This window comes from Argentina anserina, chromosome 4 (genome assembly GCF_933775445.1).
Source record: "Argentina anserina chromosome 4, drPotAnse1.1, whole genome shotgun sequence".
Lineage (NCBI taxonomy): Eukaryota > Viridiplantae > Streptophyta > Magnoliopsida > Rosales > Rosaceae > Argentina > Argentina anserina.
The window spans coordinates 7,312,413-7,326,429 of record NC_065875.1 but is presented as its reverse complement, the minus strand read 5'-3'; the positions used below and the strand labels follow the sequence as shown (position 1 = coordinate 7,326,429).

Here is a 14,017-nt window from a genome sequence, read left to right as displayed (position 1 = left end):
TTTATTTTGTTGGGTTTGGACTTTGGACAAGTTTTGGTTACCAAGCAGAAAAGTTGTTGATCTCATATACAAGCGGTTTCTCTTGACTAATCTTTCTAATGCTTTTCTGAAGTCAGATGATTGTTATAATTGATGAACAGATTTCATGAGAGCAGTGGAATAGTTAAATCGACTGGTTAGTACAGTTTTCACTTTGGATTGTGATTAATACGTGGGAGGGTTGTCTTTGTTCTCTTGCTGTTAGTATTTGCGGCTGCAATCGTGTAAAGCTTCATTTGTTCTGATATTTTGGTTGAGACTATTGGGAAATGCTTGAATTCCATGACCATATATGAGGTCTTAAACAGCTACAGGCTACAGCCATCGGGATTTTGGCTGGGTTTGATGCTTCACTTGTTTATCAGGAACATAATCCATTGACATGGAAAAACAGAGCTTAAAACTGTACATATATGTACAGAGTAGTAAGAAGCTGAGCCAAAGGGCTATAATTTTTTTGAACAAATATATTACTCAACATAAAGAGTTGCAAACAAGTTTTTAGTCCAATTGATCCAACACCCTATACATAAAACAAATTTGTATAAAGCCTATGACTTCCTCTCCCTTTTTCCTTAATTTGTCCCGGAGAGGACGATTATAGATACATACAGACTACAAAGGCTTGAAAAATCAGCCCATGATAGAATACAGTTGGAAATGAATCAATTTCCTTCCATCTTCATTTTCCCTTGTCGATATCGGAAAATTAGCCGACAACATTGATACATAGGCGTTTTTGGCCTTCATCACACTTAGATAATCTGATGTTACTGTGTTTGTAGTAACTTTTCAGTTGCTGGAGCCCTAATTGGCTAGACCTGCAGCCAGTCTTGCTCTCAAGTCTTTTCTCAATATTTTGCCAGAAGGAGCTTTTGGGATTTTGTCTGTGAAGAAAACCCTACTTATTCTCTTGTAGTACACCACCTGCACACACAAAGTTAACATTTAATTGAGGACTACTAAAATCTTGTACATTAGTTGATCATATATGTACCCGATTGATATATTAGCCATTCTTTTAACTAATACATATCTCATTCAGAATCACGTAAACGCTTTCATGATGATCCTGCCGGCCACAGTTCTATCCAGATGATTGATCAATGGACTCAAAATGATTAAGATTGGTATAGGTTTTGCCATAATGTACAGAAAAATTTGGTCAAATCAGGTAACACATGAACCTATGAACAAAGCGTGCTTCAAGGCTATAATGTCAATCCAACACTTTGGTGATGAACTAGTATTGGCTAACTTTGCGTGTCTCTTGAAAGTGAAATCATGATGATAACAGTATTATAAGAAGGGTATTCTAGTATTCTACTACATCTTTGATCACTCACTTCTTTTTCAGAACAAAACCTGCTGTAGTGTTTGCATGAAACATCATTTTAACCTATGCCACATGTGAGAGTAGTATAGCTAACCCTTCGGCTACTCAATTTTAACATCTTAGGCCTGCCCAGATGCTTTTAACCCCTGCTAATAGATTATAGTTAAATACTTCAAATGGTACGTACCTGTTTTGATATGTATTGCTTAATGTCATCCTCAGAGATCTTGGAACCGTTTGATCTGACAACAAATGCAATGGGAACCTCTCCTGCAGCCTCATCTTTCATCCTGATCGAATACAAATGATCAAGCAAGTTATTAGTACTTCATTTCATCATTTGCTGAATGTTGCGACATGTTATGCAGTAGGGTATTATAACTTACGGTACAACAGCAGCATCGGAGAGGTTGGGATGGGAGATCAACATGGCTTCGAGCTCCGCCGGTGCGACTTGGAAACCTTTGTATTTGATGAGTTCCTTTAACCGGTCTACGATGAAGAGCTCATCGTCAATGTATCCTATATCACCTGTGTGCAACCATCCTTCTTTGTCTATGGTCCTCGCAGTCGCTTCAGGATCATTCAGGTATCCTGCATATCACCAATGATCAACTTGGGGTAATTAGTTAAGTGATATATAAGGATTTAGGTAAAACAAATGTGAGTTTCCACGAGTGAATTTGAGAACTGTGTCTGTGTCCTTAAATTAACTGTTGGACAACGATCGATAGTTCCCTTCTACTAAAAAGAGAAAATTGAAAGTTTACAAAAACCTTCATATAAATGTGACCAAACAAGACCGGCAAGTGTTGTCAATATGTCTTTGTATTCTACCCGCGGGACACCTAAAGGGAAACAACTACTGGTGCAGTAGCCATATATGAGCCCATGCATGACCATGTATAATTAATCCCATAATTCGCTTACCTTGAATCCTTCTAACATTGAATAAGCATCTACACAATACGTCAATACCTCAGCACAAAGTACTTGACAATATTCGAAAATGAATTATGAGTGATGGAATATCTTGTTATTTAAGAAAGAAAGTGAGATTAATTTCAAGTAGTGACGTAGAAGGAGGCTTGATGTAATAGATATGCATGACAAAGACGTTATTATTAGTCAAAGTTTATATTGCTCCAAGCCTCCAATTAAGTTCGAACGAGGAAGACAAAGTCATGCTCCTCGCATATATAACTCCGTCCTCTCTTGTTAATTGTATGAATAAAAATTTATACGTCAGACCGTACAACCATACGAAAGGAAAAAGTCATATAATTCACCAACTTGTTATTAGTAGTAGACTCCATTTTAATGGGTAAGCATAGACATTAAAATCAAACTTCAAATAGTTACATTATGAGCCTACGCAAGAAGTAAACCACTCTAATTATGAAAATGTAGTACAGTAGCTAGATCGATAGTAATTACCTTTCATAATTTGGCTCCCTCGGATGCAAATTTCTCCGGATTGGTTTCGGGGAAGGGATTCATTGGTGTCGGGGTCAATGATCTTCATTTCAGCATTTCTTACCACGGTCCCGCACGCACCTGATTTTATCTCGTAGGGTTCTTTTGCAAAAGCCAAGCACATTGATAGAACTGGTCCAGCCTCAGTCATCCCATAACCCTTTTGGAAATATGGAAATAAATTTTAGAACATAATCCAAAATGAAAAGGAAGCACCATTTTGGAAATCGTTTTGCAACACTAATGGTAAAAATTAGATATTGAGCTTCATTTCACCTATACTACTTATATTCGTGAATTCGTGAATTCTATCGATAGAAAATTGAATACGTCACTTTTCCTTTTTTAAGAAAAATAGATGTGCCTTTCCTTTAATCTTGATTAATGAAAAAAATTGAAATTGTTGTATCCAGGTACTAATTAGATATCAACACTTGCTTAATTTGGTAGAGCAAGATCTGATTATCTCTTTCCTATGAAATTGAAAAACTGAAATGCTCACACTAATCCAGTTGATAATTTTGTACTGAAAATGTCCAAAACGTTATCCTACTATCCCTCCCTAAATTGATGAAAAGGCATATCCCACTTGCGAACTTGGTCATAACACACCATATTGTATAATTAATTTGACTTACGTTCCGTTGAAATTTAAACTCTAGGAAGAAAAATTTCCATTCAACTTCAATGTAAACAATGAATGTATCCTTCGTCTAATTAACATATCTAGTTAGTAACAAATATATAATAGGGCCCTATATAATATCCGAAACAACCCCATGAGATACCTTAAAAACTCTCATTCATTTCTCACCTAGATAGAGTTTTCACGTCCCGCTCAAAGTTATGGAAAGTTAGAAATAAATACTTTAACGGTCGTAAGTTGTAACCAATATGAACGTTATTGACGTTAAAGATTAATTACCTGTCCGAGTTTGGCATTCGGTAGTTTCGCCCTGACAGTGTCCTCGAGCTCCTTCCCCATCGGAGCCGCGCCGGACATCACCATCCGAATCGACGACAAGTCGTAACGGTGGAGATCGGGACTCTTGGCGATGTTCAATACAATCGGAGGCACAAACGGGGCAATCGTGACCTTTTTCGTCTCCACCAACTCCAACAACTTGTTGATCTCAAACTTCTGCATGATCAGAATTGTCGCCCCGACGCGAAGGCCGCAGAGGAAGACAGAGTTTAGAGAGTAAATATGGAACAAGGGCAGCACGCAGAGGATCACGTCCTCCTTGTGGAAGTAGAGGTTCGGGTTTTCGCCGTCGACCTGCTGCGCTACGCTGGTCACCAGACCCTTGTGCGTCAGCATCACCCCTTTCGGCAGTCCTGTCGTGCCGGAAGAATAAGGCAGCGCCACAACGTCATCCGGGTTAATCTTCACCGCCGGGATCTCGCTCTCGTCAGCCGATGTCAGCTCCGAGAAATGCAACACGTCCTCGTCAGACGAGGACGTCTCGTCCACGGACATGACTTTCACGTTGTTGAGCTTGGCAAACTCCTTCACCTTATCGATGTAGGCTGTCTGAGTTATGATCAACTTTGTTTTAGAGGCAGTGACTTGCTTGGCGACCTCGGCCGGAGTGTAGAAAGGGTTCGCGGTGGTGATGATGGCTCCGATGTAAGAAGCACCGAGGAACGCGAACGCGAATTCAACGCAGTTTTGGAGAAGGAGCATGACTACCTCGCCTTGCTGAATGCCTAGATTGTCTAAACCGGCGGCGATTCTGCGAGAGGTGAGCTCGACGTCTGCGTAGGTGAAGGTATCGCCGGTATTGCCGTTGATTAGGCAAGGACGGTCATGGAACTGTGAGATGTTCTCGAAGCAGTAAGTGTGTAGAGGGAGATGGTTCGGTATGTAAATGTCCGGCAACTTCGACCGGAAAATGAACTCATGATTGTCTTGCTTGTTCTCCATATTTTCCTACCCGGAAACGGGAAATGAAAATAGTGTTTGGATAAGGAGAGAAAGGAGAAGGTAGGGGTTGGGTTGAGTCTAGTTTTCTTGCAGTGTGCCTTCTCCCTGGTTTTGTTTGAGTTTTGGTTGTAGTAATATACAAGTAGGTGATGCTGATATGAAACCGGACCTGTTCGGTATTACTAAATTTCTCAAGGGCAGATACGTTAATTTCGTCGCATAAATAGAAGTACCCTCAACCCTATCGGTAACGAGTCTGTGACCGTAACATCCAACACCCCCAATCACCATTACCCACGCGTACATCACAGTTCTCTTACTAAAACCGCTCCAGGAAAATGTCCACGCGGGGGAAACGGACAGGCTATTAATAATGTGACCGTGCACCGGGTTGTAGAGGATGAGATGTTGGGGGTTGGTGAGGGAGTGGAAGTGTTAAAAGGGGATTTGGTTGTGTGGGGTACACGTCGGTGTCGAAGCCAACAAATTCATGCCACGTAGGAAGCTTCACCTAACGCAGCGTTTTACCGATGTTGTGGTTGGTGATTTTAGCCTTTTAGGAAAGGACAACCGGCCACCTACCACAAATCCCTATCGGAGGGTTTAAAAGGCAAGTTGGAAGTGACGTCAGGTCGCCGTCACTCTCCATTCTCCGGGTGATTAAGGCTGCTGGGAATTTCCCATTTGGCCATTTCAGCTACTCCAAGCCAGAAATTCATTTGGTAACAAAATGTCAAACCTAAAAAGTTGGTGAGCCAAATATGAAAACAAGGGAATAGGCGATTCAAAGGGTTTCCAGATGCAATCTTTCATATATTTCAGGTCAGCAAAGACTAGCGAGTCCATGCTGTAGCTGGCGAGAAATGGACTATTTCCCCGATTCCTAATTAAAATTGTCATAATTTGGACAGGGCAGAGGGAATATGGAAAATACGAATTACCATGTATGTGTGAAACTCAAGAGGAAGAAAATATCTGGTTCGTGAGTGTTTTAGCTAAGTTGTAACTTTAAGATGTTTCTAATATAAATAATTTGTGAGACGAACAACAATAAACCGAAAAGCTAATAAATGATTTATATATGTATATGTTTGCAAGATGTGGGTACATGAATATTCATGGGGATTCACATTAATTGTTATTTGTTGCAATATATAGTACTAGTGACGAACGCTCTAGACCGGGTCACATGAAGACTAATCTCTTACCAACTTTTTTCTTTTTCTACGAGCAATCGCTTACCAATTGAAGACTTCTTATATTTCTCAAAAAAAAAAATATTGAAGACTTTTTAATGCGGATTAAGAACTTGTTCTCAGGTAATCCACTTATCAAACATTTCTCCTTGACCAGCTACCCTTCAAATTAAATTATTAATCAAAGCACGACCAATCATTGGATTTATATTCAATTAATTTTGTCATTTAAGTGTATATATGAATATGTCTATAAGTTGAAGTGTCAATTCTTTGCCAACTACAAGTTACACTTGCTTATTCAAGAAATGAAATGAGGAGGAATGAAGCTTATTCAGGTCACTAAGTACGAAATGGGATGATTAACTTAGAAGCCGTTCTGCCGATGCCATTCATCAATTTCATCTATCTACCAAAAGTTCGGGTTGAACTGCACTATCTAGCTAGCTACAGTGTTCTTAGTTTCAGATTGCTCAAAAAATCTTCAGATTGGACAAAACAATAATCTTGGAGAGGTCCATCGAACAAGGATATCTATCAACGGTTAGGATATATATATATATTTTTAGAATGAAGTAACTTCATTTAGCATTAAGCCATGTAAGAGCACAAATATCAAATATAAGAGGTGACAGACAATCTCTCATACAAACTAGCCTAAGAAAGTAAACAGATGCGCAAAAACGTGCTTATTATACAAATTAAAGACTGAAAAGATCCGAAATAAAACGGAAAACACTAAAGCAAAAACTAAAACATAATAACTCTCTCGAATCTAATCTAACGACATATAACATTAACACATCGAGCCCATGACATCAATGCATACTCTCAATATTAGTGAAATCGAAAGAAAAAACAAGGAAGGTCTCCCTAACAAAGCTAGAATACTAATTGCAGACAATAAAACCTCTAAACCCTAAGTTTCCACAAAACAGATTCAAATTAGGACTGCGGGTGGCTTAAGTCGTGCTTGGCCCAAGTGAAATAGAGTGAAGCAAGGGAATGGGCCAACCAAATGAACAAACACCCAACTAACTAGCGTACCCACACCTTAAGCCCATCCCACCAACTAGGATTCCCTACTCTTTAAGCTACATATTTTTCTAGAGCCGGAAGTTAATCCATCCGCACATGTAAAATGTTTTAATTAACCGTTATATTTTGAAGTTAATCTATCGACGCATATGAAATACTTGGCTAAGTATTACAAGCTAGTAACAAAGTGTCCGACCACTTTGATAGCTTCAGTGTTCAATTTGGGAGTCATCTCACCCTTACAAGAACAATTTAATATCACTAATTTCGTGAACTTATTGAGAAATTCTTCGCCGACCATCATCGCCGCTGATCTGACATAACCCTCCACCATGGAATGAAATCACCGCCTACTTACCAAAACAGTCGATGCAGATTGATCAAACGTTCTCTTGAAAATGTGCCGCCGCTCTTAGAGAAAGACGACGTTCGGTCTGGAAAATTGAACCAGCCTCCAATGCTAGCACATACCCGTATCCTCGTCGACCCCCAACTCACCACTCACCCAAAGAGCAGGTTGGATGACATTTTTGTCGATCTCATGGTTTCAAATCTCATAAAAGACTCTAAGAGTACTCCACCTCTCTAGCCTCGAAACCGCAAGTGAGCCCTGCCAAAGAAGGAGTGTCGCCGCCCTAGTAAACCACGAGCGGCGCCCTGCCAAAGTAAGCACGCCGCCGCCTCCACAAAACCCTAGGAGGGCTTTGGCTTTAGCTCCAAGAAGTACGGAACGGTTAGGACCTATTTCTTCTAACGCCCTTGGGAAAAATTGGCACAATATTTGCCAAGAAAACAACAAATCACACAAGTGACACACCCTCGATCTTAATTTCATCTATATATTCTTCCTACCCTGATCGAGGAAGCTTCTTTTCATTTATATATAGTTGATTCTGGTAATTACCCTTTCACTCAACGACCTACTAGCCTTGGTTTTTTACTCTAAGACTAGATCTTGTATCACTCCACAACTGACAAATTTTCGTTGTAGGAAAGTTAATATATGCCAATGAGATTAACATATATATCAATCTGTTGTTAGGAACATGCACTATTTCAATATTAATAGGAGTAGTGTTAGTTAGGCGCGGCCTGCAATCTCATAATACACGTACATACGATCGACTTCCGTAGACTGTATCGAAGCTTCTTATTCAATATATTCTTTATAGTGTTGAACTAGTGCATGTTCACATATAAAGAACAAACGATAATCCAAACACACAACCCACACATACATGGTGGCTGAAAGCCTGAAGCCCCTGAAGCGCGAGCAGCCAAACGAAACTTTCCAAACCAGCAGACAGAGATAGACAAGAGTCGCAAATGCATTTTTGGTATAGTTAAGATAGATAGCTAATTATAAGATTCCGATAAGCTTAATTAGCCAGAACTCCCCAAAGGTGTAGGACCAAATGTACCAATCTCACCAACCACACCATCTCTAAGTTAATGGCCTTGATATGATCACTACTATAGTCCCTTGTTTAATTTCGTAGGACATTTATTTCCGGCCACTTTGAACGGTTGGAAAAGTGGTGGTTAGTTTCTTTGGTCCCGATTCCACTGCCAGTCTTTTCAATAGGTTCGTACTTCTGGTACTGATGCAAAATATATATATTAGAACAAAACTTTAGCAAAATGAGCAGACTATGTAAATGGAGTTCAAGGTAGATGACCGATTGAAATGATTATTTTTTTTCTGAAAATCCAAGTGAGTTTACAAATCATAGGATATGTATGCAATCAAATAGTAAAGCATGCTTCTAGTGAAAAGTACGTCTGGAGCCTGATCTAACCAAGTTTGGTTTATATTTGACTCAAAAGCCGGCTACTAACGTGTATGCTATTTCGTTAGCTTCCCTAGGAGCATAGACAAACTGTAAATCCTGCATGGTTGTACGTTCATCTAGGATGTCATCAACTATCTGAGAGAATGTCATTCATGTGTTGGTACTTGACATTTTGACAATCGATTACTTTCATGGACAATATTTTGTAGTATGAGCAGCTGGAGTGAATCAATACCCGTCCTTGTAGAAACTAGATAGTTCAATTTGCTTTGCAGACGCCCAAAGTGACATTACGTTCAACATGTAGGGCAAAACGTCATCTGCTTTCTTATGATGTTGCAATGGGCAATGGTAATTAATCTCCATCATATATATCCACTTTTATTTTTGGCTGGTAAGACAAGGCTGGCTGGAGAGTTAATGATCGAAGAATCGAACTTCTGATATAGTTTGCTGATGACTTTCAAGATTGCAGAAATTTATAAAATGCAAAGATACTGAGCTAATCGATCACCATGCATGGCTAGCCCTGTGCACATTAAGTGATTAAGAAGAGTAGGATTCAAGTTTGTTAATTCTGCTATTCCGAAAGCGCCCATATAATCATAATCAAGGACTAAAATATCAGCGAGAATAGAAATATCGAGAGTCCAAAAATTATAAATTTCGACGGAAATTTCGGAGAAATATCGATTTAAAAAAATAATTGAGGAAATTGATGGAAATTTAAATAAAAACATGGAAATTTTGAATGAAATTTTGAGAGATGTTTATTTGATCAATTATCTACTATATCTCATAAGAAATTATTATATAACTATTAGTCTATAGTGAGTTGTAGTAATTTAAAGTGAAACAATCGTCGAGAATTATTAAAACTTTACTTTAAATATTTGTTTTAATGGTTGGGACCCAAAAAGGAGGTTAGATCATCACGCTTTATATACATATGATACATTAAACATAAAATTACATCAGTGATTTAGAACCACATAGAGGATATATGAGGTACAAAATTTTCACCGTCTTCATTTTCTCTTTGAGTAGAGCCCTGAGTATATTGTGAAGAATAGTCATTAAATGATACCTCCTCTTTGTAGTTTTGCATGTATTGACTTATATGTCAACCATAAGGGTCATTAGTGATTAACTGTGAGTTTTGTTACTGGTAGTGCCCGTTAGGATCAAGCATTCCTCAACTTTGACCATAACCATAGCTTTGTGAAGATTGTCCATCAAATTAAGTCCATGTGTTTTCACTTGATTGCGTCTCATAAGGAAACGAATATGGTGGATAAGGCATTGTTGAATTTCCCTCATAAGGGTAAGGTCCATCATTGCTTTCTCCTAGACCAAATGAGTCAAAAGGTAAAGAATCATCTAGATGCCTTAACATGCTTCCTTGGCCTCTTTCCCTTGGTGTATAATGTTTTCCTATAGCACCGATCGATACCTAATTCTGCTCTTCTACTCCTGTGGTCTTCAACATGGGTTGCATGTATAAAGTGTGACTCACAAGTGAATGGGCTCATCTGACCTTCTTGGGTTCCATTGTAATCTTGAACTCCATCATTACCTACACCACCACCACCACCATAATTTTCACCACCGCTGTAACTTTCACTATCATCACCTCTAATGCTTGATGATCCTCCTAATCTTGTGCTAGAGTCATAGTTTCTTCTAGAAGAAATATGTGAGCCATGAGAGTAACGAGGTAAAAGATTAGATTGATGCACTAAGTCATCAATTGATTCATTCTCAGTTCCCAAAACATGTTCTTCAACAACTTGCCCTACATTTATTCCTTCTGCATGGGCTTCTTGTGCAACAATAGGAGATGGATTGCCTTCTTCGTCATCTAAATACAACGGTCTAATCCATTCATAAAGTTGATCTCTTTCTTCATCATCAAACTCAATACCAATATCAAAGACATCCAAAGGATCTTTTTGATCAACATGTTACTGACCTGCTTCTCTATCTGATGGAAACAATTATTTACAAGTGATTGGTGGGTTAGCAGCAATTTCAGTCGAACTCGTCATGGCCGGGTTATCGAAACAATTATTCTAGACCCGCGCTTTTGGACTCAGGCGGAGAATGTCTGTCAAATATCTAAGCCCCTTTACAGAGTATTGCGCGTCGTTGATGCAGAAGTCTATCCAACCATGGGTGCTGTTTATGAGCTCATGCATGTGGTGAAGCAAGACTTGGAGAAAAAACATGGAGCAAAATGGGTGGTCAAAATTATCAGTGATAGGTGATTTAAAACTTTGTTGCACAATTTGCATCCGGCAAGTATATTGAAAATCTATAGTTATTGTCTTTTTAGAAAATATATCTATAGTTGTTATATACATAATATACTTATTAATCATATTTAGTACTACTCATTAACTATATATTTATGTATATATATTTGATGTAGGTTATTATTTAAATCTTGCATACAACTATAGACCAAGCGTTGGAGATGATTGTGAGCTTATTGAAGCAGTGTAAAGTATTTTCTAGATTAGACCCAAAGTCTCCAACAATAGGACTATTTGGAAAGGAGGTTTATTTGATGCAACATGCTTCCTTTTATAACTTATGTTTTCAAAGCTAGTAATCATAAGCTGTAATTTATTTATTTTATTATTGTGATATCCAGCTTACATATTTAGAAGATGCAAAACTAAACTTTGGAACACCAACAACAATTGCAGCTAGATCAGAAATGTCTCTTAGTCAGTATATAACATATATTTAATAAGTTCATATGACTACTTTATTGAGAATTCGATTGACGTTATTTATTCTTAATATAGCATATTGTAATGTATGAAAGTAGTGCACTAACTGTGAGAAAGTTGGCTATTAAAGTATTATCACAAACAACATCAGCAATTCCATGTGAGAGGAACTGGAGCACATTTGCACTTATCCCTACCAAGCAGAGAAACAAGTTGGGATATAATCACCTGGAGAAATTTGTTTATTGCTATTACAACATAAAGCTTAAAATTCATGATAGAGAAGTATGTCATTCACATGTTGATCAAAAAGATCCTTTGGATGTCTTTGATATTGGTATTGAGTTTGATGATGAAGAAAGAGAGATCAACTTTATGAATGGATTAGACCGTTGCACTTAGATGACGAAGAAGGCAATCCATCTCCTACTGTTGCATGAGAAGCCCATGCAAAATGAATATATGTAGAGAAAGTTGTTCAAGAATTGGTTTTGGAAACTGATAATGAATCAATTGATGACTTAGTGCATCAATCTAATCTTTTATCTTGTTACTCTCGTGGCTCACATATTTCTTCTAGAAGAAACGATGACTCTAGAGCAAGATCAGGAGGTTCATCCAGCATTATAGGTGATGATAGTGAAAGTTACAGCGGTGGTGGAAGTTACGGTGGTGGTGGTGGAGGTGATGATGGAGTTCAAGATTACAATGGAAGCCAAGAAGGTCATATGAGCCCATTCACTTGTGAGTCACACTTCATACATGCAACCCATGATGAAGACCACGGGAGTAGAAGAGCAGAATTAGGTATCGATCGGTGCTATAGGAAAACATTATACACCAAGGGAAAAAGGCCAAGGAAGCATGTCAAGCCATGCAGATGATTCTTTATCTCTTGACTCATTTGGTCTAGGAGGAAGTAATGATGAACCTTACCCTTATGGGAGAAATTCAACAATGCCTTATCCACCATATTCGTTTCCTTATGAGACGCAATCAAGTGAAAACACATGGACACAATTTGATGGACAATCTTCACAAAGCTATGGTTATGGTCAAAGTCGAGGAATGTTTGATCATAACGGGAACTACTAGTACCAAAACCCACAGTTAATCACCAATGACCCTTATGGTTGGCATATAAGTCAATACATGCAAAACTACAAAGGGGAGGTATCATTTAATGACTATTCTTCACATTATACTCAGGGCTCTACTCAAGGAGATGACGAAGATGATAAAAATTTTGTACCTCATAGATCCTTTATGTGGTTTTAAATCACTGATGTAATTTCATGTTTATTGTATCATATGTATATAAGGAATGATTGTCTAACCTCCCTTTGGGATCTCAGCTATTAAAAAAAATATTTAAAGTCAATTTTTAATAATTTTCTACAATTGTTTCATCTTAAATTACTACAACTCACTATAGGCTAATAGTTATATAATAATGTTTTATGAAATATAGTAGATAATTGATCAAATAAACATCTCTCAAAATTTCATTTAAAATTTCCATGTTTTTATTTAAATTTCCATCACTTGCTCGATTTTTTTTAATCGATATTTCCCTGAATTTTTGTCGAAATTTCTAATTTTTGGATCATCAATATTTCCATTCTTGCTGATATTTTGTTCATTGGTATCACTTTTGAGAACTCCTTAAATATGAATAAAATTAGTGCTCTAGATACACTAAATTAAATTTATAATTAAATACGTAAAAATCATTGACTAAAATAATTATTATAATTAACTAAAACAACAAGTAAATTACAACTTAATATTTCTAAATTTCTAATGTACTTACCAACAAGGAACAAAAATAATATTAAATTAATTTGTTAGTCTCCTATATGATGTAGGATTATATTTGACATGAAAATAAAAATAATAAGAATTAATTTCAGTTTACCCCCATAACTTTACACCTAAAATCAGTTCACCCCTTAAATTTATATTTTAATCAGTTCACCCCCTATATTTTCAAATAACATCAAAGAAGGATAAAATTCAGATTTTCTTGGTTAAAATCCAATAAAAAACTATCAAAAGAAGGTTTCAAATCATATATGCAAGACCAAAATAAAATTCATAATAATTTTACAACAACACTGAAACTTTAAAATTAGGTCTCGTAGCATAATTATCGATATAATCCATATAAAAATCTGAATTTTGTCCTTCTTTGAAGTAATTTTGAAGTATAGGGAGTGATTAAGATAAAAATTCAATGGGTGAACTGATTTTATATGTAAAGTTTATGGGGATAAACTGAAATTAATTCAAATAATTATTAGTATAATTGATTAAAATAAAGTATGTTTAGAACTTAATAATATTAATATACTTACCAACAAGGAAGAAAATAGAATATAAACAAAGCCTCACTCACTAATATATTTAGAATTTGATGCTAATGTATTTAGAACTTGAAAAAGAATGGAGTTGAGTAAGGGTGAAACCGTGCA

General features: G+C 37.2%; 1 protein-coding gene across 1 annotated transcript; it reads right to left on the bottom strand.

The window, feature by feature from the left end:
• Window positions 1-526: 526 nt before the first annotated feature.
• LOC126792810 (4-coumarate--CoA ligase CCL1-like) lies at window positions 527-4,885 on the bottom strand. The gene is made up of 5 exons (XM_050519291.1): window positions 3,777-4,885; window positions 2,813-3,011; window positions 1,762-1,969; window positions 1,563-1,665; window positions 527-966 (listed from the first exon to the last, which is right to left on the bottom strand). The coding sequence occupies exons 1-5, from the start codon at window positions 4,776-4,778 to the stop codon at window positions 847-849; spliced, it is 1,632 nt and encodes a 543-aa protein (XP_050375248.1). The 5' UTR covers window positions 4,779-4,885; the 3' UTR covers window positions 527-846.
• Between the last annotated feature and the right edge of the window lie 9,132 nt (window positions 4,886-14,017).